Source organism: Phoxinus phoxinus (assembly GCF_949152265.1).
Source record: "Phoxinus phoxinus genome assembly, chromosome: 7".
NCBI lineage: Eukaryota > Metazoa > Chordata > Actinopteri > Cypriniformes > Leuciscidae > Phoxinus > Phoxinus phoxinus.
In genome coordinates this window covers 4,895,286-4,923,046 of record NC_136882.1, presented here as the reverse complement: position 1 = coordinate 4,923,046, position 27,761 = coordinate 4,895,286, and the positions used below count along the sequence as shown (strand labels likewise).

The 27,761-nt window shown below is 38.9% G+C and overlaps 2 protein-coding genes and 1 long non-coding RNA gene across 4 annotated transcripts in view; 1 reads left to right on the top strand and 2 right to left on the bottom strand.

Annotated features, from left to right (window-relative positions):
• ndufb3 (NADH:ubiquinone oxidoreductase subunit B3) overlaps positions 1 to 27,761 on the top strand; it is a 306,227-nt gene that overhangs the window by 64,347 nt on the left and 214,119 nt on the right. The window lies entirely within an intron of this gene.
• LOC307001896 lies at positions 407 to 27,008 on the bottom strand. Of its 2 annotated transcripts, XR_013798355.1 has the most exons (7): positions 26,983 to 27,008; positions 26,536 to 26,610; positions 22,748 to 22,762; positions 22,504 to 22,600; positions 2,843 to 2,888; positions 1,828 to 1,930; positions 407 to 692 (listed from the first exon to the last, which is right to left on the bottom strand). It is a non-coding gene; the product is annotated as an uncharacterized lncRNA (long non-coding RNA). The 2 variants fall into 2 exon arrangements; XR_013798356.1 differs by lacking the exons at positions 22,748 to 22,762; positions 26,536 to 26,610; positions 26,983 to 27,008 and having other exon boundaries at positions 22,504 to 22,614.
• Positions 16,621 to 21,681, bottom strand: LOC307001690 (uncharacterized protein). The gene is made up of 10 exons (XM_079618503.1): positions 20,894 to 21,681; positions 19,465 to 19,698; positions 19,313 to 19,372; positions 18,573 to 19,188; positions 18,408 to 18,484; positions 18,106 to 18,292; positions 17,860 to 17,981; positions 17,446 to 17,677; positions 17,079 to 17,225; positions 16,621 to 16,883 (listed from the first exon to the last, which is right to left on the bottom strand). The coding sequence occupies exons 1-10, from the start codon at positions 21,194 to 21,196 to the stop codon at positions 16,627 to 16,629; spliced, it is 2,235 nt and encodes a 744-aa protein (XP_079474629.1). The 5' UTR covers positions 21,197 to 21,681; the 3' UTR covers positions 16,621 to 16,626.

The following is a 27,761-nucleotide window of genomic DNA, read 5'->3' as shown; positions in this document are numbered from 1 at the left end:
AAATTAAACAATGCATCACATTTATGCAATTGTTTCCCCATCTTATAAAAAAAATAGAATTAGACCAACTTGAAAATTCCAGATTTATTTATATTTTTCTTTGATACAAAACTCTGGATTGAGCCAAGTTAACATCAGCCAACATTTAGGAAACCATCCATGAACCCACTTACACAGCCGCACTCGAACATCACATGACTGCTTTATTTAAAAAATAATTAAAAAATAAAACTTTACAGAGATCCATTTTCAGTTGCTATTGCTAATTAACGTATCATCAAAGAACTAGGAAATAATTTTAACATATCTCTGGGTTGGAACACGATGAGAAAAAAATGGGTGGGGGCTGTATAAGTTCATTATTGCCAGCCAAATCACTGGAGCAATTACAGTTTCAGTTTCTGTACTTTCGGGGAAAGCTTGGTTGAGTCCAGGTCCATCAGGATTTTCTGGTACACCTCAAATGTACTCTTCAGGCTTTTAGGGTAGCTCAAATTGAGCGCGTAGATCAGGCCATATAACATAAATGCATGAGTGACACTCTGCAGGTTGTGGAGAACCTCCACACCTTCCAGCACAACACAGACATCAGTGAAGTGTCCATCACCTTGACCATGATCCTCTGATTGTACTTTGTAGATGCCCATAGTCTTTCCTGCCATTTATTCCTCTGCCTCTCTGGATTCAATGTCCTGGAATGTATAAACACACACTTAAAATATAATATTACACACACACACACACACACACACACACACACACACACACACACACACACACACACACACACACACACACACACACACACACACACACACACACACACACACACACAACTTTTCATTAGAGCACACAGCATATATGCATTCATGAGAATGGAATGGATGCAAGTTCAGGATAATGACCTTAAAGGAGAACTCCGGTCAATTTTAACATTGAGCTCAATTTTTAGTAAATTTGGAGTGCTGTCAATACAGAGAACAACGACAAAAATCGGTGTTGCCTACACTGTGTTATCCTCTTTTTAAAATTTGCACCCTATTGACTTCAATGGGGTCTAATTTTAAACCTGCTTTTATTTCTCTTATCATCCTTGATGTGTCATTACAAGTGCCCAGCCATGTTGAGTGATTCCTTCAGAGTGAACACGAGTGAATCTGACTGCAGGAGATGTGAAAGATATTAATAAAAATGATGTTATTTCAGCCAGCGCACAGACCTGTATTTACTTCCTGTTTTCGGTCGAAGTCCAAAGTAGTCGATGTCGAGTTCACGCGCGTGATCATAGGTAACTAAACATATGCGCGTGAACTCGCCAATCGACTACTTTGGACTTCGACCGAAAACAGGAAGTAAATACAGGTATTTGTGCTGGCTGATATAACATCATTTTTATTCATATCTTTCACATCTAGTGCAGTCATATTCACCGTGTTCACTCTGAAGGAATCACTCAACATGGCTGGGCACTTGTAATGACACATCAAGGATGATAAGAGAAATAAAAGCAGGTTTAAAACTTGCCCCATTGAAGTCAACAGGGTGCAAATTTTAAAAAGAGGATAACACTGTGTAGGCAACACTGATTTTTGTCGTTGTTCTGTGTATTGACAGCACTCCAAATTTACAAAAAATTGAGTTCAATGTTAAAATTGACTGGAGTTCTCCTTTAAGACCTGATCACCCCCTAAAAGCCTGGAAAAAAGTCACAAGGCTGTGGATATTGTTAACAACACAATGCATTTTTATCTCCAGTTGTGCAATTTCCTATTAATGTAACAACAACAATATAATATCTGAAAATTATCCAAGTATTCTTGTTCTCACTTGATTATGGGTCAACCCTTCACTTGGGGAAAGGTTTTGTGCTTTAGAACGGAGGGATTTCCAGGGAGACTGCAGAGATTTTTCTTCCAATGAAGCCGTTGACCTGCCACAAAAAAATACAGTTAAAAAAAGTAACTAAAATGGAGACGCTTCTCATGAATGCTGTGCACCTTTCTGCCAAGGTCTGCCAATTTATAATCTGACAATCAAGTCAGGATGAGTGTAGTATGTCAGTCGTGGTCTGGTGGTTGGAGTGTTGGATTGTAAGCAGAAGGTTGTGGGTTCGAATCGCAGTGCCAGCAGACAATGACTGAAGTGTCCTTGAGCAAGGCACCTTACCCCCATTTGCTCTACAGTGATAATTGGCCACTGGATAATACTTGTAAGTCACTTTGGATAAAAGTGTCTGCCAAATGAATAAATGTAAATGTCCATCAAGCCTGAAACTTAAAGGGTAGTTCACCCCAAAATAAAAATTTTACTCGCCCTCGTGTTGTTCCAAATCCATATCACCTCCGTTTATCTTCAGAACACAAATTAAGATATTTTGGATCTGATCCTCCCATAGACACCACTGAAAGTGCACATTCAAATTACACAAACCTACTAAAAACATAGTTAATGTAGTCCATGTGACATGGGTCACGCAATGTGAACATGATAAAGCAACAAGAATACTTTTTTTTTTATCAGAAAGCTCTCGGATTAAATCCAAAATATCTTAATTTGTGTTCCGAAGATGAATGGAGGGGATAAGGGTTTGGAACAACACGAAGGTGAGTAATTGATGACAAACTTTTCATTTTTGGGTGAACTATCCCTTTAAGAGTTCCATCCTCTAACTCCCTGATGAAGCGGTTTGTTCCAATGAAATTACTCTAATAAGCCGCAGGTGCACCATGACGTCACTTACTGCTTTAAAGCTCATATCACTACATAAAACGATAGAGCTTACTCCTCATCCATCAGCCCCAACAGTAAAAAAATTCATGCTTGTAATTGTAACTTTATTTACTTTTTGACATTCGGCTTTGGCTTCACTGACTGCCTCAGATCCTCCGCTGCCATTTGAGAGAGAGAGAGAGAGAGGAAAAATTATCTCCTTGTTTTTCTGTATAGACAGCAACCATAATTATACTAGAAGGTGTGCTAATGGATGAAGACATAAATTACAATATCTTTGTAAACTACATTGTTAAAAAGATACGAGAACCCACCAAAATCAAACTTTACATATTTTTTTAAATCTTTATGTGAAGTTACACCTGTAAGATAACAAGTGAATAATATATATATATATATATATATATAATTAAAGCTGCAAGCAGCGATTGCAGGCCCAAGCCGGTGGCACCGCCACCCTGGTGCCTTTAGTTGCACTAAAGGCACCGGGTGGCGGTGCTACCGGCTTGGGCCCTCCATCGCTGCTTGCAGCTTTAATTATATATATATATATATATATATATATATATATATATATATATATATATATATATATATATATATATATATATATATGCTTGGAAACATCACAGTGGAGCGGTGCTTACTGTGAACGGTACGAACTGTACAACTGACTATTTAAACAGAGCAGTGTAATTTTTTTATGTTAGGTTGACTATTTTATTATTACATTTTATTAAGGCTATAATGAACATGCTGCGATGTCAAGATTGAAATGCTGTGTGTGTGTGTGTGTGTGTGTGTGTGTGTGTGTGTGTGTGTGTGTGTGTGTGTGTGTGTGTGTGTGTGTGTGTGTGTGTCGCTGAGTTTTGTAACTGTAGGTAAAACTATAACTAAGTTATAACACACTTTATGCATCCTTTTTTAATCATAAATTTGTTTCCTCGCCACGGCCAAACCGTTCGAGATATCAAAAATCCCCTGGCAATTTATCATCTTCCATGTCTTGACTTCATGCTGACCGAGTTTCGTGGTCATCGGATTAATTCTCTAGGAGAAGTGTTTCAAATGCGAGAGCAAGCGTTCTCCAATCAACCCGTAATAGCCGACTTCCTGTTGGGCTGGCGTAAAACTTGACCCAGGGAAAGTTGTTCGGCCCGATTAAATCTATAAGTGTACCGAGTTTCATATTAATTCATGCAAGCGTGTTTGATATACGGACAAGTGTTCGAATCCCATTCCAGGGGGCGCTGTCGAGCCCCCCTGCCACGCCCGGGTACCAGCTTCAGCCTGGCCCTAATGGCCGCGGGTTCTGACCTGTGTGCAAAATTTCAAGAGTTTTCGAGCACGTTAACCCCCTGAGGTCGGCAAACGCGCGGGCGCGTTTTGCTCGTTTTTTTTTACATAGCAGCAAAATAGACCTAAAATACTCCGTCGGTTTTGGTCATACAGACTTAAGAAATATGAAAAAATAAGCTGTTAAATGTCTACTTTTTTATGTGTCCACTTACATTCGAAATAAAACATTGTGCTTTTGTAAAATAAAGAAAGTAAACAGGGAGTGCTTTATGCCTCTCCGTCTCCGTGAACTTTTTTTCTGAAGCACGTCTCTAAATTTATACAAATCTCAGCGAATACTATTCACTCAGACATGAGCTATATATCTCTATAATCATTTAAGTGTGTAGTTTTAAATTATCTAATTCAAAACTAAAACAAATATTCTCTGTTTATGTAATCTATATAAAAAGAGCGAGAGATCAGTCGTGCTCATTATCGTTCTGGCACCTCATTATCTGCTAATGTGACACGCCCATCGAGAGCGCGCTGCTATTCAAACGCAGATTATCTGGAGCAACACATGCAAACCAGTCAACGCCCACAACAGCTGGACAACACACTCGCTGTGAGGAATAGCTCTGCTAATAATATCGTGATTATCCTGGAAATTTTACCTCAAACGTGCTGGAGTAGCCTAACAACGGATCCAGCTGCAGATCATCAGTAAGTGCTTTGTTCTAATCGCGATATGAAATGGTGTCTGTAAACCGCAAAAGACTGTTTAAATTTGAATGGCGTTTCTGTGTTTGAATGAATGAACGGCACATGCTGTTGTTTACTCCAGTTCGCGCGTTTCTGTGTTTGAATGAATGAACGGCACATGATGTTGTTTACTACAGTTCGCGCGTTTCTGTGTTTGAATGAATGAACGGCACATGATGTTGTTTACTCCAGTTCGCGCGTTTCTGTGTTTGAATGAATGAACGGCACATGCTGTTGTTTACTCCAGTTCGCGCGTTTCTGTGTTTGAATGAATGAACGGCACATGCTGTTGTTTACTCCAGTTCGCGCGTTTCTGTGTTTGAATGAATGAACGGCACATGTGCATGTTGTTGTTTAGCTACTAGCCTACAGCTCGCGCGTCTGTGTGTGTGAATGAAACTATCTATATTGCCTACTGAGATGAGTAAAAATCGACTGAATACGTTGAAATAAAATGTCTTTGTATAAGCAACATTTAAAACTGCAAATTAACATTTATGCCCTAATATAGGCTATATTATAAAAGACGATGTTACAGACGAAATATGAAAGACAACATTTCGTTTTGGATAGATTATAAAGTTTGTACTGCCACATCAAAACCTAATTTCCAAGGTGCAAACAAAATCTTAAAAGGTCAATATAAGCCTTCTCTTTAAATTATTTTTGTGTTTTATTAGTGACAAATTTGGGGAGAGGATAGCCTACATAATCCAAAACTTTCTGAAAATACGAATAAGAATTAACTGCACAATTACTAGAAATGTTTACCTTGGATATTATACAATTTGCAAGCATAGGCCTACACAGTTTGTGGAAAAATACACTTTTTTTTCAAGATGTTTCCAACTCTGAACCAATTCTGTAGTAATATATATATATATATATATATATATATATGTGTGTGTGTATGTATGTATGTATATATGTGTGTGTGTTGTCTTTGCATTCTGTGTGGTTCAGTGACACCTAAGGCTCATTAGTATGCAGCATTAGCAGGTCGCCTTTGTCTCCAGGTGTGAATGAGGACATTATTCATGACCTTGTTGGATCATTCACGCCCACCTGCATATTGCCTTTCCAAACAATTTGTGTCTTACAAAATTTAAATCAATCTATTGTTTAATGTGAACGATTAGCCCGGATGATTTTCAGATCATTTTGAAGTAAATACTCTAGCCGACAAGATCCATTAGTCAAAAGTATTGTGGAAATATGTGAAGTTGGTTGTTTGTGGTCTTATATCAGAACATTTAAGTTTGAGTTTTTTGAATAACCACGCATAAATAATATTCTCTCAAAAATACAAACATGTACATACATGTTGCTCACATATTATGATAGTCATGTTCGTGCTAAATAGAGTGTAATTACACCTTTGCCATTAATATGTTTATAAGGAACTGAAAAAAATACAAATATCAGGTCATGTCAAAACATCTCAAGGACCCCAAAAACACCTTAGACTCCAGAGGGTTAAGGCCCTCAAAAGTGCCAGAGATTTTGCACACAGCAGAGAAAGGGTTAAACTAAACTAGCCCCCCTCCTCACACACACACACAGACACACACACACACACACACAGAGGGGCAGAAGGAAAATGCTCCAAACAGTACACATTCAAACCAAAATATCTGACTTCCTGTTGGTCGGAGCTAATGACTGTAAATTAGAAAGTTGTCCGGATCGAAGAGAAGAATATACGTACCGAGTTTGGTTACTGTAGGTAAAACTAATACCCCATTTTTGACTAAAGGTGGCGCTACTGAGCCCCTTACCACGCCCGTTTCTGAAACTTCGCACATGTCTATTACACAATAAATGTCAAATGCATGTTGAGTTTCATGCAATTTGAAGCATGTTAAGAGCCTCAAATGCATCCAAAAAGAATATAAAAGTTTAAAGCGTTGCCATGGCGACAGTATTAAAGATATCAATAATCCTTTCACAGGTCTACATCTGTCGTGTGTTTACATTATACAGATTAAGTTTGAAGCAAATCGGGTAAAAATAAGAGGGTGATTTCAAAGCATTTTGAAAGTGACACACTTCCTGCTGCCAGTTGGTGGCGCTATAACTTTGACTCACAATAGTCACATCCATGTGATCGGCCTCTTACAGCGAACACACTGCTGACGTTTCATCAAGATCAGTTAATGTATGAGGATGTTATAACACACTTCCTGTTTCCAATATTCGCCATAAATTCGTTTCCTCGCCACGGCCAAACCGTTCGAGATATCAAAAATCCCCTCGCAACTTTTCATCCTCAATGTCTTGACTTCATGCACACCGAGTTTCGTGGTGATTGGTTGAATCGTCTAGGAGGAGTATTTTAAATTCCATTGCATGTGTTTTTTAAACTACGCCAAATAGCCGACTTTCTGTTGGGCTGGGCTAAAAAGTCAGAGCATGAAGGATATATGAACCGGTGAGATCTATAAGTGTACCGAGTTTCATATTATTTCATGCAAGCGTGTTTGATTTATGGACCAAGTTTTCGGACCCCGTTACAGGGGGCGCTGTCGAGCCCCCCTGCCACGCCCGGGTACCAGCTTCAGTCCGGCTCTAATGGCCGCGGGTTCTGACATTTGTGCAAAGTTTCAAGAGTTTTTGAGCACGTTAAGGCCCCCAAAAGTGGCAAAAACCTTGAAAAAAAAATTATTATAAAGAAGAAGAAGAAGAAGAATTAAAGCTGCAAGCAGCGATTGCGGGCCCAAGCCGGTGGCACCGCCACCCTGGTGCCTTTAGTTGCACTAAAGGCACCGGGTGGCGGTGCTACCGGCTTGGGCCCTCCATCGCTGCTTGCAGCTTTAATTATATATATATATATATATATATATATATATATATATATATATATATATATATATATATATATATATATATATATATGCTTGGAAACATCACAGTGGAGCGGTGCTTACTGTGAACGGTACGAACTGTACAACTGACTATTTAAACAGAGCAGTGTAATTTTTTTATGTTAGGTTGACTATTTTATTATTAAATTTTATTAAGGCTATAATGAACATGCTGCGATTTCAAGATTGAAATGCTGTGTGTGTGTGTGTGTGTGTGTGTGTGTGTGTGTGTGTGTGTGTGTGTGTGTGTGGCTCGATCGAATGGAGACATAAAAACATACTCCGTCATTTTGTTCACACAGGACATCATTCAAAGTGTTTCTCTATATTTGTGTACACTCGCAATAAAGCACAACATTGTGCTTTTGTTAAACTATAAACTCTTGTCAAACTGTAACCTACAACTGTCGACCAACCAAAATATCACACACACACACACACACACACACACACACACACACACACACACACACACACACACACACACACACACACACACACACACACACACAGAATGGCAGAGAGACAGAGAGAGACACAATCCACATTCAAACCACAATATCTGACTTTCTGTTGGTCGGAGCTAATGACTGTAAATTAGAAAGTTGTTCGGCTTGATAAGATCAATATACACGCTGAGTTTTGTAACTGTAGGTAAAACTATAACTAAGTTATAACACACTTTATGCATCCTTTTTTAATCATAAATTTGTTTCCTCGCCACGGCCAAACCGTTCGAGATATCAAAAATCCCCTGGCAATTTATCATCTTCCATGTCTTGACTTCATGCTGACCGAGTTTCGTGGTCATCGGATGAATTCTCTAGGAGAAGTGTTTCAAATGCGAGAGCAAGCGTTCTCCAATCAACCCGTAATAGCCGACTTCCTGTTGGGCTGGCGTAAAACTTGACCCAGGGAAAGTTGTTCGACCCGATTAAATCTATAAGTGTACCGAGTTTCATATTAATTCATGCAAGCGTGTTTGATATACGGACAAGTGTTCGAATCCCATTCCAGGGGGCGCTGTCGAGCCCCCCTGCCACGCCCGGGTACCAGCTTCAGCCTGGCCCTAATGGCCGCGGGTTCTGACCTGTGTGCAAAATTTCAAGAGTTTTCGAGCACGTTAAGGCTCTCAAAAGTGCCAGAGATTTTGCACACAGCAGAGAAAGGGTTAAACTAAACTAGCCCCCCTCCTCACACACACACACACACACACACAGGGGCAGAAGGAAAATGCTCCAAACAGTACACATTCAAACCAAAATATCTGACTTCCTGTTGGTCGGAGCTAATGACTGTAAATTAGAAAGTTGTCCGGATCGAAGAGAAGAATATACGTACCGAGTTTGGTTACTGTAGGTAAAACTAATACCCCATTTTTGACTAAAGGTGGCGCTACTGAGCCCCTTACCACGCCCGTTTCTGAAACTTCGCACATGTCTATTACACAATAAATGTCAAATGCATGTTGAGTTTCATGCAATTTGAAGCATGTTAAGAGCCTCAAATGCATCCAAAAAGAATATTAAAGTTTGATGCGTTGCCATGGCGACAGTATTAAAGATATCAATAATCCTTTCACAGGTCTACATCTGTCGTGTGTTTACATTATACAGATTAAGTTTGAAGCAAATCGGGTAAAAATAAGAGGGTGATTTCAAAGCATTTTGAAAGTGACACACTTCCTGCTGCCAGTTGGTGGCGCTATAACTTTGACTCACAATAGTCACATCCATGTGATCGGCCTCTTACAGCGAACACACTGCTGAAGTTTCATCAAGATCAGTTAATGTATGAGGATGTTATAACACACTTCCTGTTTCCAATATTCGCCATAAATTCGTTTCCTCGCCACGGCCAAACCGTTCGAGATATCAAAAATCTCCTCGCAACTTTTCATCCTCAATGTCTTGACTTCATGCACACCGAGTTTCGTGGTGATTGGTTGAATCGTCTAGGAGGAGTATTTTAAATTCCATTGCATGTGTTTTTTAAACTACGCCAAATAGCCGACTTCCTGTTGGGCTGGGGTAAAAAGTCAGAGCGTGAAGGATATATGAACCGATGAGATCTATAAGTGTACCAAGTTTCATATTATTTCATGCAAGCGTGTTTGATTTATGGACCAAGTTTTCGGACCCCGTTACAGGGGGCGCTGTCGAGCCCCCCTGCCACGCCCAGGTACCAGCTTCAGTCCGGCTCTAATGGCCGCAGGTTCTGACCAGTGTGCAAAGTTTCAAGAGTTTTTGAGCACGTTAAGGCCCCCAAAAGTGGCAAAAACCTTGAAAAAAAATTTATTATAAAGAAGAAGAAGAAGAAGAAGAATAACAAAAAACCCTTAGAAGAACAATAGGGCTCTGCGCCCTTTCAGGGCTTGGGCCCTAATTAAAGCTGCAAGCAGCGATTGCGGGCCCAAGCCGGTGGCACCGCCACCCTGATGCCTTTAGTGGAACTAAAGGCACTGGGCCCTCCATCGCTGCTTGCAGCTTTAATTATATATATATATATATATATATATATATATATATATATATATATATATATATATATAAAATATATATATATATATATATATATATATATTTATATGTAAATTATTTTTTTCCCCCTATTTTTAACATATATATTATTATTATATATATAATAATAATATATATATTATTAAAATTTTTGGATGCTAAACTATTCTTTTTATAGGCTTTGTACTTTGTACACTTTGTACACTCACGTTCCAATATAGAAAAATTAAAAAAAATTATTATGAACTTGGGCCCTCCATCGCTGCTTGCAGCTTTAATTATATATATATATATATATATATATTATGTAAATTCTTTTTTCCCCCTATTTTTAACATATATATTATTATATATATAATAATAATAATATATATTATTAACATTTTTGGATGCTAAACTATTCTTTTTATAGGCTTTGTACTTTGTACACTTTGTACACTCACGTTCCAATATAGAAAAATGATCCTCTTCAAATGCACAAAAATGTGCTTGGAAACATCACAGTGGAGCGGTGCTTACTATGAACGGCACAAACTGTACAACTGACTATTTAAACAGAGCAGTGTAATTTTTATATGTAAGGTTGACTATTTTATTATTATATTTTATTAAGGCTATAATGAACATTCTGCGATGTCAAGATGGCAATGCTGGAATGCTGTGTGTGTGTGTGTGTGTGTGTGTGTGTGTGTGTGTGTGTGTGTGTGTGAGGCTCGATCGAACAATGGAGACATAAAAACATACTCCGTCATTTTGTTCATACAGAACACAACATTGTGCTTTTGTTAAACTATAAACTCTTGTCAAACTGTAACCTACAACTGTCACCCAACCAAAATCACACACACACACACACCCCCTCCCCTCCCCTAAACCCTCCCCTTCCCTCCCCTCCCCTCCCCTCCCCACACAGACAGACACACACACAGAGAGAATGGCAGAGAGACAGAGAGAGAGAAAATACACATTCAAACCACAATATCTGACTTCCTGTTGGTCGGAGCTAATGACTGTAAATTAGAAAGTTGTCCGGATCGAAGAGAAGAATATACGTACCGAGTTTGGTTACTGTAGGTAAAACTATAACTAAGTTATAACACACTTTATGCATCCTTTGTTAATCATAAATTTGTTTCCTCGCCACGGCCGAAGCGTTCGAGATATCAAAAATCCCCTGGCAATTTATCATCCTCCATGTCTTGTCTTCATGCTGACCGAGTTTCGTGGTCATCGGATGAATTCTCTAGGAGAAGTGTTTCAAATGCGAGAGCTAGCGTTCTCCAATCAACCCGTAATAGCCGACTTCCTGTTGGGCTGGCGTAAAACTTGACCCAGGGAAAGTTGTTCGGCCCGATTAAATCTATATGTGTACCGAGTTTCATATTAATTCATGCAAGCGTGTTTGATATACGGACAAGTGTTCGAATCCCATTCCAGGGGGCGCTGTCGAGCCCCCCTGCCACGCCCGGGTCCCAGCTTCAGCCTGGCCCTAATGGGTTCTGACCTGTGTGCAAAATTTCAAGAGTTTTCGAGCATGTTAAGGCCCTCAAAAGTGCCAGAGATTTTGCACACAGCAGAGAAAGGGTTAAACTAAACTAGCCCCCCTCCTCACACACACACACACACACACACACAGAGACGCAGAGGGGCAGAGGGAAAATGCTCCAAACAGTACACATTCAAACCAAAATATCTGACTTCCTGTTGGTCGGAGCTAATGACTGTAAATTAAAAAGTTGTCCGGATCGAAGAGAAGAATATACGTACCGAGTTTGGTTACTGTAGGTAAAACTAATACCCCATTTTTGACTAAAGGTGGCGCTACTGAGCCCCTTACCACGCCCGTTTCTGAAACTTCGCACATGTCTATTACACAATAAATGTCAAATGCATGTTGAGTTTCATGCAATTTGAAGCATGTTAAGAGCCTCAAATGCATCCAAAAAGAATATAAAAGTTTAAAGCGTTGCCATGGCGACAGTATTAAAGATATCAATAATCCTTTCACAGGTCTACATCTGTCGTGTGTTTACATTATACAGATGAAGTTTGAAGCAAATCGGGTAAAAATAAGAGGGTGATTTCAAAGCATTTCGAAAGTGACACTGCTGCCAGTTGGTGGCGCTATAACTTTGACTCACAATAGTCACATCCATGTGATCGGCCTCTTACAGCGAACACACTGCTGAAGTTTCATCAAGATCAGTTAATGTATGAGGATGTTATAACACACTTCCTGTTTCCAATATTCGCCATAAATTCGTTTCCTCACCACGGCCAAACCGTTCGAGATATCAAAAATCCCCTCGCAACTTTTCATCCTCCATGTCTTGACTTCATGCACACCGAGTTTCGTGGCGATTGGTTGAATCGTCTAGGAGGAGTATTTTAAATTCCATTGCATGTGTTTTTTAAACTACGCCAAATAGCCGACTTCCTGTTGGGCTGGGGTAAAAAGTCAGAGCATGAAGGATATATGAACCGATGAGATCTATAAGTGTACCGAGTTTCATATTATTTCATGCAAGCGTGTTTGATTTATGGACCAAGTTTTCGGACCCCGTTCCAGGGGGCGCTGTCGAGCCCTCCTGCCACGCCCGGGTACCAGCTTCAGTCCGGCTCTAATGGCCGCGGGTTCTGACCAGTGTGCAAAGTTTCAAGAGTTTTTGAGCACGTTAAGGCCCCCAAAAGTGGCAAAAACCTTGAAAAAAAATTTATTATAAAGAAGAAGAAGAAGAAGAAGAAGAAGAATAACAAAAAACCCTTAGAAGAACAATAGGGCTCTGCGCCCTTTCAGGGCTTGGGCCCTAATTAAAGCTGCAAGCAGCGATTGCGGGCCCAAGCCGGTGGCACCGCCACCCTGATGCCTTTAGTGGAACTAAAGGCATATATATATATATTTATATTATTTATATAAAATACATATTTATATGTTAATTATTTTTTTCCCCCTATTTTTAACATATATATTATTATTATATATATAATAATAATATATATATTATTAACATTTTTGGATGCTAAACTATTCTTTTTATAGGCTTTGTACTTTGTACACTTTGTACACTCACGTTCCAATATAGAAAAATTAAAAAAAATTATTATGAACGGCACAAACTGTACAAATGACTATTTAAACAGAGCAGTGTAATTTTTATATGTAAGGTTGACTATTTTATTATTATATTTTATTAAGGCTATAATGAACATTCTGCGATGTCAAGATTGCAATGCTGGAATGCTGTGTGTGTGTGTGTGTGTGTGTGTGTGTGTGTGTGTGTGTGTGTGTGTGTGTGTGTGAGGCTCGATCGAACAATGGAGACATAAAAACATACTCCGTCATTTTGTTCATACAGACCATCATTCAAAATGCAAAGTGTTTCTCTATATTTGTGTACACTCGCAATGAAACACAACATTGTGCTTTTGTTAAACTATAAACTCTTGTCAAACTGTAACCTACAACTGTCACCCAACCAAAATCACACACACACACACACACACACACACACACACACACACACACACACACACACACACACACACACACACACATATCCCCCCTCCCCTCCCCTCCCCACACAGACAGAATGGCAGAGAGACAGAGAGAGAGAAAATACACATTCAAACCACAATATCTGACTTCCTGTTGGTCGGAGCTAATGACTGTAAATTAGAAAGTTGTCCAGATCGAAGAGAAGAATATACGTACCGAGTTTGGTTACTGTAGGTAAAACTATAACTAAGTTATAACACACTTTATGCATCCTTTTTTAATCATAAATTTGTTTCCTCGCCACAGCCAAACCGTTCGAGATATCAAAAATCCCCTGGCAATTTATCATCTTCCATGTCTTGACTTCATGCTGACCGAGTTTCGTGGTCATCGGATGAATTCTCTAGGAGAAGTGTTTCAAATGCGAGAGCAAGCGTTCTCCAATCAACCCGTAATAGCCGACTTCCTGTTGGGCTGGCATAAAACTTGACCCAGGGAAAGTTGTTCGGCCCGATTAAATCTGTATATGTGTACAGAGTTTCATATTAATTCATGCAAGCGTGTTTGATATACGGACAAGTGTTCAAATCCCATTCCAGGGGGCGCTGTCGAGCCCCCCTGCCACGCCCGGGTACCAGCTTCAGCCTGGCCCTAATGGCCGCGGGTTCTGACCTGTGTGCAAAATTTCAAGAGTTTTCGAGCATGTTAAGGCCCTCAAAAGTGGCAGAGATTTTGCACACAGCAGAGAAATGGTTAAACTAAACTAGCCCCCCTCCTCACACACACACACACACACACACACACACACACAGAGGGGCAGAGGGAAAATGCTCCAAACAGTACACATTCAAACCAAAATATCTGACTTCCTGTTGGTCGGAGCTAATGACTGTAAATTAGAAAGTTGTCCGGATCGAAGAGAAGAATATACGTACCGAGTTTGGTTACTGTAGGTAAAACTAATACCCCATTTTTGACTAAAGGTGGCGCTACTGAGCCCCTTACCACGCCCGTTTCTGAAACTTCGCACATGTCTATTACACAATAAATGTCAAATGCATGTTGAGTTTCATGCAATTTGAAGCATGTTAAGAGCCTCAAATGCATCCAAAAAGAATATAAAAGTTTAAAGCGTTGCCATGGCGACAGTATTAAAGATATCAATAATCCTTTCACAGGTCTACATCTGTCGTGTGTTTACATTATACAGATGAAGTTTGAAGCAAATCGGGTAAAAATAAGAGGGTGATTTCAAAGCATTTCGAAAGTGACACACTTCCTGCTGCCAGTTGGTGGCGCTATAACTTTGACTCACAATAGTCACATCCATGTGATCGGCCTCTTACAGCGAACACACTGCTGAAGTTTCATCAAGATCAGTTAAAGGAGAACTCCGGCGCAAAATGAACCTTTGGTCTAATTACACATTGTTACCTAGTCAACCGTTATCTGAGATTTGTTTTCATGAATATCGAATGTAAATAGTTTTATCTCTAAAAACAGTTTAGCCTATAACGCTAGTATAACGCTAGTATATGGGGCATGGAGTAATGACAAATAAAAATCGCTTGTTAATACCACTAACAAGGCTCAAAATAGCCCCACACTAACACGGTAGCATAATGAGGGTCCCTACCTTCAAACCGAAGCATTGAGAATTTTGTCAGTGTCCATACAGTTTAATAAGAAGATATTTTATACATACAGTCAACTTCACGTATACAAGCAGAAGCCATCTTTGAAAAACAGTCTCTATCAGTCGATCGCCGAACAACGATCCTTAGTGCGCTGAACTGTGTAGAATCTCATATGGTCCGTTGTTTCCGGAAGGAAGCACTGAGCGCATAAGAGAAGCACTGAACGCAACAGAAAATAAATAAATAAATAATAATTTAAAAAAGAGAGACTTACTTATTACACAAGATACGCAGAAATGGCAGGTTATTCGACCGGCGATCCGTTTATGTTTGATGGACGGTCTTATCTTTTCGAGCCGGAATATACCGACGAAGAGCTGCAGGAGCTCCGTGAAAGGGCTACGAGAGAGAGAGAGCTACCGGTGGTCAATGCCGCAACACAGCCTCGTATTTCTGGAAACTGGTGGTGTACTTGCGGAGATTGTAAAGCTATGGACACCGAACAGGAGTGCCTGTGTTGCACGGAGTGGGACCTTTTGAGTCGCGACACCCAAGAGAACCATTGTTTTGTACAGTCTGAAGATTTTCCCGCTTTAATAAATAAGGCTGTACTTGAAACTTTTTTCCATGTCCCGAAAATCAATTGGAGACGGCGACCCATACCGGAGGGACCAAATGGACAGTTATCTACTGAGTAAGTACACTAGACAAGTTAGGCTATGTTTTAAATCGGTGCAAATATTTCTGATATAGGCTATAGAGCAAATATTGTGTGATTTTAGTTTGCATCGCCAGCTGTATGTCTTGCTCATTGATCAGCATGAATGACCGAAAAACCTCTTGCCCTCCCTTTCCCCAGACAGTGCAGACTTGTGGCTTACCGGGTGGTTCTGGAGTGGGGACTGAAAGGAGAGCGTCTTGGACGTAAACAAAGAAGAGTTCTGCCAAGCTGTGTTGTTACAGCTATACGAAATAAGTACCCCTCCCCCAGCGGAATTTACCAAGGTTTCCAGGAAGCAGACGAACTTTCAAGGATTCTCTAGTGAATATTTTATGTAAATAGCCTAATTGTTTCTTACAGTGCAAATATTATACATAATGTTCATAACAACTATTTATTAAAATAATAACAATACACAATCACCACATTTTTTGTCCTTCTATTTATTCATTGTCAAAACTATATACAAAAGTATGTTTATAAGGTGATAAGTTACACACATTTACAGGCAGGCAAACAGGTCTGGGGGTAAAAAGGGTTGTGAAGGACACAACAAACAATCCAACCCTCTCGGAGGGTCCAGGGTCCTGGTTCACCGAAAGAAAATGTATTAAATTTAGGAATGCTTGAAGCGTGATAGTCTTTGTGACTGCATCTCTGATTTGTCTGGCCTTGAAACTGGGGCTATATTCATCAATAAACGCCTTTGGCCTGATCGAGGACGGGGCCTATGCTCAAGAGTATGTTCCTGCCTCATCCTCAAAACCGCTTCCATAAGGTCTTTTCTAAAAGCCTGTGATGTTTTTTCATAGATGGGTTTGGCCACCCACTGATGGCTTGCTTTGGTGTAGGTGTACTTGAATTGAGGGTCTCCTAACAAACACAAACAAAAGTATTGATAAATAAATTATTTCCCACAGTGTAGGTTACCATAATCACCTGTTCCACTAGAATAAATGTTACTGCTGGTTGAGCCTGTAAATCAAACTTACAACTCTACTAATCAATAAACAGTTGGGTACAGTACAGAAGAGTTATATAATCAGAGGCAAATATATATTTTGTTACCTTCTTGTGTTTTTTTCAGTTGCCGGCCAACATTCATATTGTGGTCCATGATGGCTAATTCAGTGCGGGCCCTCATTGAGTCATAGCCGAAGTGCAGTCGCTTTGGTGCATACTTGAGTGTAACATTGTGATAGACTTCAAGTGATCCTGCAATTGAAATACATTACTCAAAAATAAATAGTAATTTAGAATGATGATAGATGGGATACAAAGTTTAATGTACTACATTTGCTATTATGCCTTTGTTGTCAGTGCAATAGAACTTGTATAATAGTGCTACTAATTTTCACAGCAGTGAACTTCCTATAATTTTGAGAATCAAATAAAGGATTTTTAAAAAAACAATTAATTTAGCGTGAGGGCATACCTGTGTGTTTAAAAAGCGACATTTGCCTTAGATCACGGATGAGATTTTTATCCATAATGATGCCCCTCAAAGCACGGAAAGCAGTAGAATCCTTTGTAAGCCATTTCTTCCTTGTTTGCTCCTCCTCTGTGAGTGATGGGTGAAGACAATGGTATTCTAAGCCGCCATCCTCCTCCCATCTATGAACACCACAAACGTGGTACTGCAGCGATGTCCAACGCCGCACACATTCCTGATTAAAAAAATACAGTAACATTTTTTATTTATCCGGTCACATTTTTAAAAATATAATACCCTAATTATTTTAATATGAGACAATGCCTTCGGCCTAACAAAATATGTTTTTTTGACATATACAATACACAATATTTACAAAAGTATGTCATGTCAACCAGTACACAATGTCATTGTTACCTCCTCATCACCATGGCTTGAGCTGCAAGACCAATACAGGTGATTGCTGATCGATCGGATCCATGGCTGCAGCACTCTGTTTTCTGCTTTATTTGAAACCTTCACAAGCTTCTTCTTTACACCTAGGATCACCAACAACAAAATTATAAAGAGAGGGGGTGAGGGGGGCATTTTTCATGTCATAAACTACAAACATTAAAATGTGTTTGTGTTATTATGTGTTCATATTATAGATGTGATACTTACTCTTATTGACATGCCACGAGTCAAATTCATGTCTTATGTTGGTGTAGTTGTCCTTCATTATTTTCCTAATGGATGGAGATCTGTCTGTTGTCATGACTCCAACATCCACTCCCTTGGAGATCAGATGGTCCATGCCTCTCTGAAACCCCATTGCCTCCATTGCTACAGAACTGGATGCTTCTGTAACCTATAGTACAACATTATCTTATTTGTCATAATATGTGCATAGTCCCAAGCAACCAATTGCTTTGTCATAGCCATGGTAATGTCATTAGACACAAGAATAATGCATTCCTATTTACCTGGACCAACTCATAATGGACAATTTCTTTCGAGGCATCATCTTGGAAAGAGTAGGTCGAATATTTACTGCTGAAACCTGTTGGGTAAAAAATGTACCTTCATAAATATAAATGTATAAACATGTTTAGTAGTCCAAACAAAGTTCAATTAGTGATCCTGTTTACCTGGACTGTCACACCGCGCATCGCCACATAATTCAATCCTCTCTCCTGAGGCAGACAGCTGAGTGAGTCGCTCCATTATTTTTTGCTGTTGATCTTTGTAGGCATAGTTTATGACAGGAATTATATATGCAGATTGTATGTCGTAGTAATGTGTTTTTGCAGGAATCTGAATGTTCATAAGATCCGCCCAGTCCTTTATGTCAGTGTATGATGCTCCTGTAAACAGTGTCGCCGCACAGGTCAGGAGATTGTTTCGTCCCATGTCTCTTTGGTCTGGACATGATGCCCACTCCCCTGAATGTCCACGCAGGCATGTCCAGTAGATTTTAAGTTGGCTGGCTCGTGTCAACATCCTTTTATCTTCAATTACTGTACCACATGTGTGGCAGGTCTTGAAGAGCTCCAGCAAGTTGGACTCATCCACTATCCACTTTTTTCCTGCCCATCCATTGGTTGTCCCTTGGTCAGAAGCAGTGCCCGAACCTGATTCTTGGCTGGAAGGAGTAGTGTCACTTAATGGCTGAAAGCTTGCATCAACAGGATCTTCCATCTCCATCTCCCCAAAGCTAACGCTCATATCATGAACAGATGCTTTTGAACCTTCATCCATGTCTTCCTGTTCGTATGACGTGGCATAGTTAAATAAATAAATAAAATAATCAAGCTTTTACTTTGGATTGGAATGACATTATCACTAAAGCCAAGAGTGCTTAAAAAATACAGGAAGCCATTCAACTCACTTGTGACATAGCTCCACTGCCTGCATGGATAGGACTCCAATGTGATATTGATCCTGCACCCTTATACAGGCAATTTTAGAAATAGTGTTAATTCATTGTTGACATGGGTGAATGTCAACCCTACTTGAATATCAACCTGATGTACAGTTTACCTCTGACAGTTGCCATGTTGGAGGCAGTGCAAGATACATTCCAGAGGACGTTGGTGTTGTACGTGGACTGACTGTAGCATGCTCAGGAGTTGATAGCGAAAGTCTAAAAGCTGGTGGTTGACCAGACCTCCGTGACTGAGCTGTTTCCGTGTGATGGAACCTCTTTGGTGTAGACTGTGGGAGTGCAGCTAGTTCTGATGTATTTTCGTGAGTACAGGGTTCAGAACCACTTGCCTAAAATATATAAAAGTACATTCATCAGCACACACATCCTAACGCACTAATAATATAAATAATTGCTAATTAAACAAATGTATGCTACACATAACAAGATACTATAGATATTGAAAAACACCACAACTTATTTCAGGATAAAATAATAATAAAAAAAATATTTAAAAGGTCCTTTTATGCACCAAATGTTCACTTCATTAACAAAAGGTAGTTGAAATTATAGTCAGACCATAAAAAAAAAAAATATATAAGTCAGTCAGTCCATGAGCAATCTTGTATAAGTTTTAAATCAGTTTTTAAAAACTGTAATTGAGTCATAGTGTTTGTTGTGGTCTGTACTGGCTTATGGCAAGTCGTTTTAGCTTTTATTCATTTCCAGGATATGAATTCTTGATATCAACAATTACATTTTTGATATAAAAATTGAAAATGTTGATATAAAAAATTTAATTGTTCATATCAACAATTGAATTGTTGATATCTGTAATTATATTTTCACTAGTGAAATGTCACCATAGGCTGCCATTCAAAATACATTTTTGATATCAAGAATTGATTTCTTACTATTAGAAAAATGTCTATTCTTGATATCAACAATGGAATTGCTACTAGTAACATTTTCATTTTTGATATTTAAAAATGTATTTATGATATCAATAATATTTCAGATATCTAAAATGGCTTTCTTACTAGTAAAAATCACATTCATGATATCAGAAATTAACATTGTCACTAGTGAAAATGGAATTATTGATATCAAAAATGAAAAATTGGAATTTCAACTAGTAAGAAATCAATTCTTGATATCAACAATTGCTTTTGAATGGCGGCCTATGGTGACATTTCACTAGTGAAAATACCATTACAGATATCAAGATTTAAATTCTTGATATCAAAAATTAAATTCTTGATATCTACAATTAACATATTAAGTAGTAAAAAGGTAATTGTTGATATCAAGAATTAACATTGTTACTAGCGGAAATGTAATTCCTGATCTCAAAAATTGCCATTGTTACTAGTATAAATCTAATTCCTGATATCAATAACTATCATTTTAACTAGTGAAAATTTTATTGTTGATATCAAGAATTCATATCCTGGAAATAAATAAAAGCTAAAAACGACTTGCCATGATACTAGCATACATGCTCTTGTTTAGCGACCAACTGCGTCAATAAAATTCACACATTACCTCATCCAAATTATCAGCAACAGGTCTTTCGGCTCTTGGTACAGCACTTTTCTTGAGGTGATTTCTTCTGGGAGGGTTGGAGGCTCTTCTGGATAAGATGAAGTCGTCCCAGTCGAAATGGTTACTGCAGACGCGGTAGTCCATCTCTCGAAGCGTTTCTACCGGTGTTTCGACATCAACATGTAATACGACCAGCCACTGCTTCAACATATCAATATTGTGCAGAGGAAGTTTGTGAAAACTTTCCGGATTGTAGCGTTTCATTTTCTTATCGCAGCCGGGAAAAGCACAAACACGAACCATTTTCTTCTCTTCAATATGTACCACGTAGCCTACTGTTCGCGCTCACCTTATCACAACTTATAGCTCTCTTCACATCTCACCAGCGCACTAAGGATCGTTGTTCGGCGATCGACTGATAGAGACTGTTTTTCAAAGATGGCTTCTGCTTGTATACGTGAAGTTGACTGTATGTATAAAATATCTTCTTATTAAACTGTATGGACACTGACAAAATTCTCAATGCTTCGGTTTGAAGGTAGGGACCCTCATTATGCTACCGTGTTAGTGTGGGGCTATTTTGAGCCTTGTTAGTGGTATTAACAAGCGATTTTTATTTGTCATTACTCCATGCCCCATATACTAGCGTTATACTAGCGTTATAGGCTAAACTGTTTTTAGAGATAAAACTATTTACATTCGATATTCATGAAAACAAATCTCAGATAACGGTTGACTAGGTAACAATGTGTAATTAGACCAAAGGTTCATTTTGCGCCGGAGTTCTCCTTTAATGTATGAGGATGTTATAACACACTTCCTGTTTCCAATATTCGCCATAAATTCGTTTCCTCACCACGGCCAAACCGTTCGAGATATCAAAAATCCCCTCGCAACTTTTCATCCTCAATGTCTTGACTTCATGCACACCGAGTTTCGTGGTGATTGTTTGAATCGTCTAGGAGGAGTATTTTAAATTCCATTGCATGTGTTTTTTAAACTACGCCAAATAGCCGACTTCCTGTTGGGCTGGGGTAAAAAGTCAGAGCATGAAGGATATATGAACCGATGAGATCTATAAGTGTACCGAGTTTCATATTATTTCATGCAAGCGTGTTTGATTTATGGACCAAGTTTTCGGACCCCGTTCCAGGGGGCGCTGTCGAGCCCCCCTGCCACGCCCGGGTACCAGCTTCAGTCCGGCTCTAATGGCCGCGGGTTCTGACCAGTGTGCAAAGTTTCAAGAGTTTTTGAGCACGTTAAGGCCCCCAAAAGTGGCAAAAACCTTGAAAAAAAAATTCTTATAAAGAAGAAGAAGAAGAATAACAAAAAATCCTTAGAAGAACAATAGGGCTCTGCGCCCTTTCAGGGCTTGGGCCCTAATAACAAAAAACCCTTAGAAGAACAATAGGGCTCTGCGCCCTTTCAGGGCTTGGGCCCTAACAAGAGAAAGAAATGAGAAGGAGAGAATGACAGTACAGTGGGGGACAACAGTGAAAGAGCAGGAAGGAGAGAAAAAGAGACTAAGAGGAGAGTAGGGTGGAGACTGAGGTAGGGAGAGGGCAAGTGAAATGGAAAACAGCTGATTAGTCCTTTACTAAAATGTCCACATACTTGCCATATCTTCAGAGACGACAAGAAGGCTTCCTTCTGTGCGATGTTCTCAAGGCGCTTGAGTTCGTAAGCAGACAGTCCAGAACATGCATCCTGGTGATACAAGGCATTTCTTACTAAACATTTAAAAGTTTCTTCCAGGTTGTGAATGTGCAAGGGCAGTCTACATATACACATGGATATCGGAAAGTCCGGCTATGGTGTGAATGTCTCAGCCTAAGATGTTTTAATAATTCATACCTGGAAGATAACGAACTTTCACACAATTTTCAACGCCACATTCACACAGCACCTGTGAAAGAAGACAAACACAAAAACAACTCTATAGAGCATCACAGTCCCGCCCACAGCCCGAGAGAGCTCTGGTGCCGGAAGTAAATTTCCCATTAATTTCTCCCATTGACTTTTGGAAAAATCCGTATCTAAAGAGTTTTAGAGCATGTCTGAGGATAACCAGCTATGGCTGAACTCATAAGCATACAACATATCATTTCGAGTAAAAAAACGAAGAGAAAATCCAAAAAAAGGCAAAGGTACAAGACTGAGTACATATTTTTATTTCCGAGCGAAGGAACTACTCATCCCATAAACCACCGCGCCTCACTGAAGTCGACTGAAGCCAACCGCGAAAGAGCCTTTTGAGTGAATTTTATATAGTAAATGTGTAGTTAATAACAGTTCTTTCAGTAATAATCGTGTAAATAAAAATAATAATATATTGTGTGCGTGTGTGAAAGCGGTTAACGATAGCGTTAGCAACATGGTGCAGCTCAGTCATCAACACACGTGTGTTCAGTCAGTGTGTAACGTTAGTTTGTGTGTTTATTTCAGAGCCCTTTATGACACAGGACACTCTGCTGACAGGACAGGTTGAGGTCCATGCTCATTTTCATGATGTTATAGTTCATCCTTAATTGTAATAACATTTAATGTATTTTCTTAATATCCACAACAAGTGAAAATTAAAAAGTGATGGTCAGCAAACCAGAAAGTGCACAACGCCACCAGTCTGATGCATGGTCTGCTCTTGGACCGTCATATTCAGTTTATTAACTTGCCATGAATTATTACACAAATGTTCAGTAAATGCATGAAGAGGTATGCCTAGGCTTAATATTGTTTTGACAGTGGCATCATAAAATGCTTGATATGACTCATACCATATGAAGGCTACAGTAGCCTATCTAAAGTGAACGATAAGTAACGTTAAGGGATAATGTAAAGGTTGTTATAGCGAATACAACTCGCGAAAGGCTGATTATGAGCCCGAAGCAAAGCCTGAAGGGGTTGTATTCGCTATAACAACCAACTCGCTATACATTATCCCGCTTATTACATGGCTACCTACCAAATAAATAAATAATTTGACACAAAATATTAATTTAAAAAGGAATGTAACGGTTATTGATTTAAAAACTATTTATATGGCTTCCGCTAAAGAAAACAGTCCGTTCAGTCTCTACCAGAGAATGTAGACGGGCTCTGGTCTCTACTGTTAGAATCCTGCTTCCATGGCAACGCTCTGACCTTCGCGGGGTTTACACGACATCCACCAATCAGATGCATCACTGTGGGATTGTGGGATTGTTTAGGATTGTGGGTAATGAAGTACTTATCCAAGACATCGCGAATAAAAGACATTTATCTCAAATCAAGGTTAGTGCCCCATGAACTTTTGGCGTTTATATGAGCATATACAAACGCTTAGGCCCAATCCCAATTCTACCCCTTTCCCCTTCGTCTACCCCTAACCCTTCGCCTTCCCCTTCCCCTTGACCCTTGAAACAGAGTGGCAAGGCATAGGGGTGAAAATATTCCCCTAAGAAATGGGACACCACTACTACACCGTTACACGTCATTATACGTCGTCGCCTACGTCACAGGAGATGCGCCGATGTTTATCACAAACTTCCAAGATGCACAGGACTTGTTTTCTGTGGTGTTGTATTAACACGTTGGAGGTACAGACCTATGTTTGTCCTATTTATTTATTTACTGTGTTAAACTGTGTGAAATACGACATTGTGTGGCGTTCATGTGCGTTCAACTCATAAATACGATCTTTACGAGATGACTTGAACGCACCAGTAGCTTGTGTGCTTTGTTCGGGGGAGAGGAGATTTTTTTACAAACGTTTCTTTGAAGGAACTGCCCAGAGGAAAATTTTACTGCTCAAAGCTTGCTTTTCTATAGCTCAGGAGACAAATTTGAGATTCTCATCTAAGCCTTATTTTAATCTCTATTTTGTCTAAAATGTTTCTCATATGTTTCTCCTAAAATTCACTAGGAGCAATAGGTGAGACAGAGGAAAATTTTACTTGCCAGAGCTTGCTTTTAGGAGACAAATTTGAGATTCTCATCTAAGCCTTATTTTAATCTCTATTTTGTCTAAAATGTTTCTCATATGTTTCTCCTAAAATTCACTAGGAGCAATAGGTGAGACAGAGGAAAATTTTACTTGCCAGAGCTTGCTTTTAGGAGACAAATTTGAGATTCTCATCTAAGCCTCACTTTAATCTCTATTTTGTCTAAAATGTTTTTGGCAGTTAAACTTTGATACATCTGAAATGTTGAAATTGTAATTTCTTTGCTCTCAAGTTACCAATAAATTACTGTTTTTATTTTACAATGTGTTTTGTGTGGTTAATAAAATAATTTTACTGAATTACATGCAGTAAAATATTTCAAATCATTTATAGAAAATAATATAAAAGAAGAGGGTCTTTGCAGCCTAAAATAAAAGATTTACAATTAATTTATTCATACAGTAATACATTATATTTAAAAAATCATGTGGATTAATCATATGATATGAAACAACCAAGACAGTGATCCAAGTCTGAGAATTCAATGAGCACTTGTGGAAATCTCTTCCTTTGCTCTATCTGAGTTTAGCATGAGATGCATGAATTGAAGCTGGGATGAGAGTATATTGAGTTCATGGAGAGAGCTCTCTGATTTCTCTGTCTGAGATCACAAAGAGACACAGAAGTTGAGAAACTCTGAGAATTATATTAGAGCTTGTTGAGATCTCTTCTGAAACTTAAAAGGAGACTAAATTGAGATTTAGTGCATCTTATTGCTCCAGAGAAAAGCCTGAGACACAGGAGAAATAAACCTTTGTCTCAGTTTGGTGTCATATGGATCTCAAAGTTGTCTAGGAGAAATAAATGAAACATTTTGGAGATCTCTTTTCAAATTTTCTTTTCCTCTGGGTGACCATAAATATGAACACAAGATTGAATGTAACATAAAGCAAATCATTATTTGTTGTTAAAATACTTATTAAAGTCAACAATTCTTACATTTATGGTCTAATTTTTTGCTTGGGCAGCCATTTTGCGTCTGTAGCCGGTGTATGCAGTGACATTTCTCATACCCCTTCGTTTGAAGTGTGGTCCCGAAAAATCTTCGTTTGAAGGGCTATCTGGCCCTTCCCCTTAGCCCTCCCCCTCCAACCAAAAGAGAATCGAGACAGCCCTACCCCTTCACATGCACGAGCAAAACAGAGGGGAAGGGGTAAGTGAAGGGGTAAGGGGTAGAATTGGGATTGGCCCTTAGTACAGCCGTAGCTGGTTTTAAGTCTACCATGTATGGTTACGTTTTTATGGCTTATACCCCAAATGTCTATGGAGAAATTGTATTGCATTTTTACTTCCGGCACCGGCTGTGGGCGGGACTGTGATGCTCTATTAGGTTATTTGTGAACTTAGCTGCATTTTCACTTTAGTTTTTAGTTAGGGTTTAACAACATTAATGATGCTCCAAACGTATAAGCTAGCTCTTGTTCAATTGTATAATGTAAAATAATACCTGGAAAAACCCCACATTTTCAACCTAGTCTTATATAAAACATTGTAGGCATAATTATCATTTTATATAGTAAATTAAATACTTCACATTTTAACGTTTACTCTAAACATTTCAGTATTATATTGAAAATCTATTTTACATTACATGGACTGAACATTAATTAAAACTTCATATGTTCTACATTTTAACGTGTACATCTTTTAACTTATACTTACAAAAATCTATGTTGCCACGTGGAGGTGTGAACACGGCAAGAGGAAAACTAAGAAAATACCATAAGAGTTACGTTTCTGGAAAAAAGAATGAAATAAGTGGTGTCAAACATTCAATTATGTAATCTAACTAGCCGTAAAACAGAAAACATTAGCTTACATATTACAGTGACAATTCTTGACTTCGAATTCGATTCTCTTTATTTTCACAAACATAAAAACCGACAGCAATGGGTTAATTTGATTCATTTTAAAGTTGTTTGACCAAGCTAGCTAAAGTTACGATGCTAACGCGGGCTTCTGTATTCTCCGGTAAAACAGTTTAAAAAATCACAAACAACTTATCATAAATGGATTAATATTATATACACTCGATGCAAAATAAAATGCATAATTAGATGCATAATTAGAACAGGAGCAATACAACAAAGGATGTTTCGGATTACTTACCAACATGTGCGTGACGGATTCCCACCATAGACATGTATAGAAAGGCTAGATGGCTCAAGGCGGAGTCAGCTGTGTCGTCACTTGGCGGCCATCTTAGGTCAGGAGACTGCGCTGCTGCTCCCTGCTGCTGTGGACGGAAGGTGAGTGACATACGCCAACTAAAATGCTCGTAACTTGCTGAATTCTTGACGGATTTACAAACGGTTTGGTTTATTACAAACCTTATTAACGTGGCTATGATTTGTGCTGATTGCGATGTTTAATAAACTCGCAAGTATGCAGTTAATTTTTCACAAGTATGCAGTTAAATAGCCGCATCCCTGACGTTTATGACACACCAAGCCGTTTGAAAATCGGTTGAAAAGTGAGCAAAATATAGTTATTTCAGCACTACATGCACAATAGACTATAATGTTATAACTGGACGACTGGTCCTAAGATGGCCGCCGTGTGACGTCGTCGGGTCCCATTGGCTCTCAGCGCCGGTAAGCCATCTAGCCTTTCTATACATGTCTATGGATTCCCACAATATCCCGAGGGCTTGTGTCCAGCGAAAGTGACGTCGTTTCCTGTTTCCCAAATGGATTTTTTTCATAACTTTGATGAAAACCAATCACATAAACTTTAAATAACAGAATCTTGTTTGTTTTATAACTCTTATTATTCCAACAATGTTAGTATTTATTAACTAATTGCATTAAATAAATTGTATAATTGATTAAATCTTTTAGAGTTTATTTACTTTTAATGTATAGATTTTAAAAATAAGAGTTTTTAAA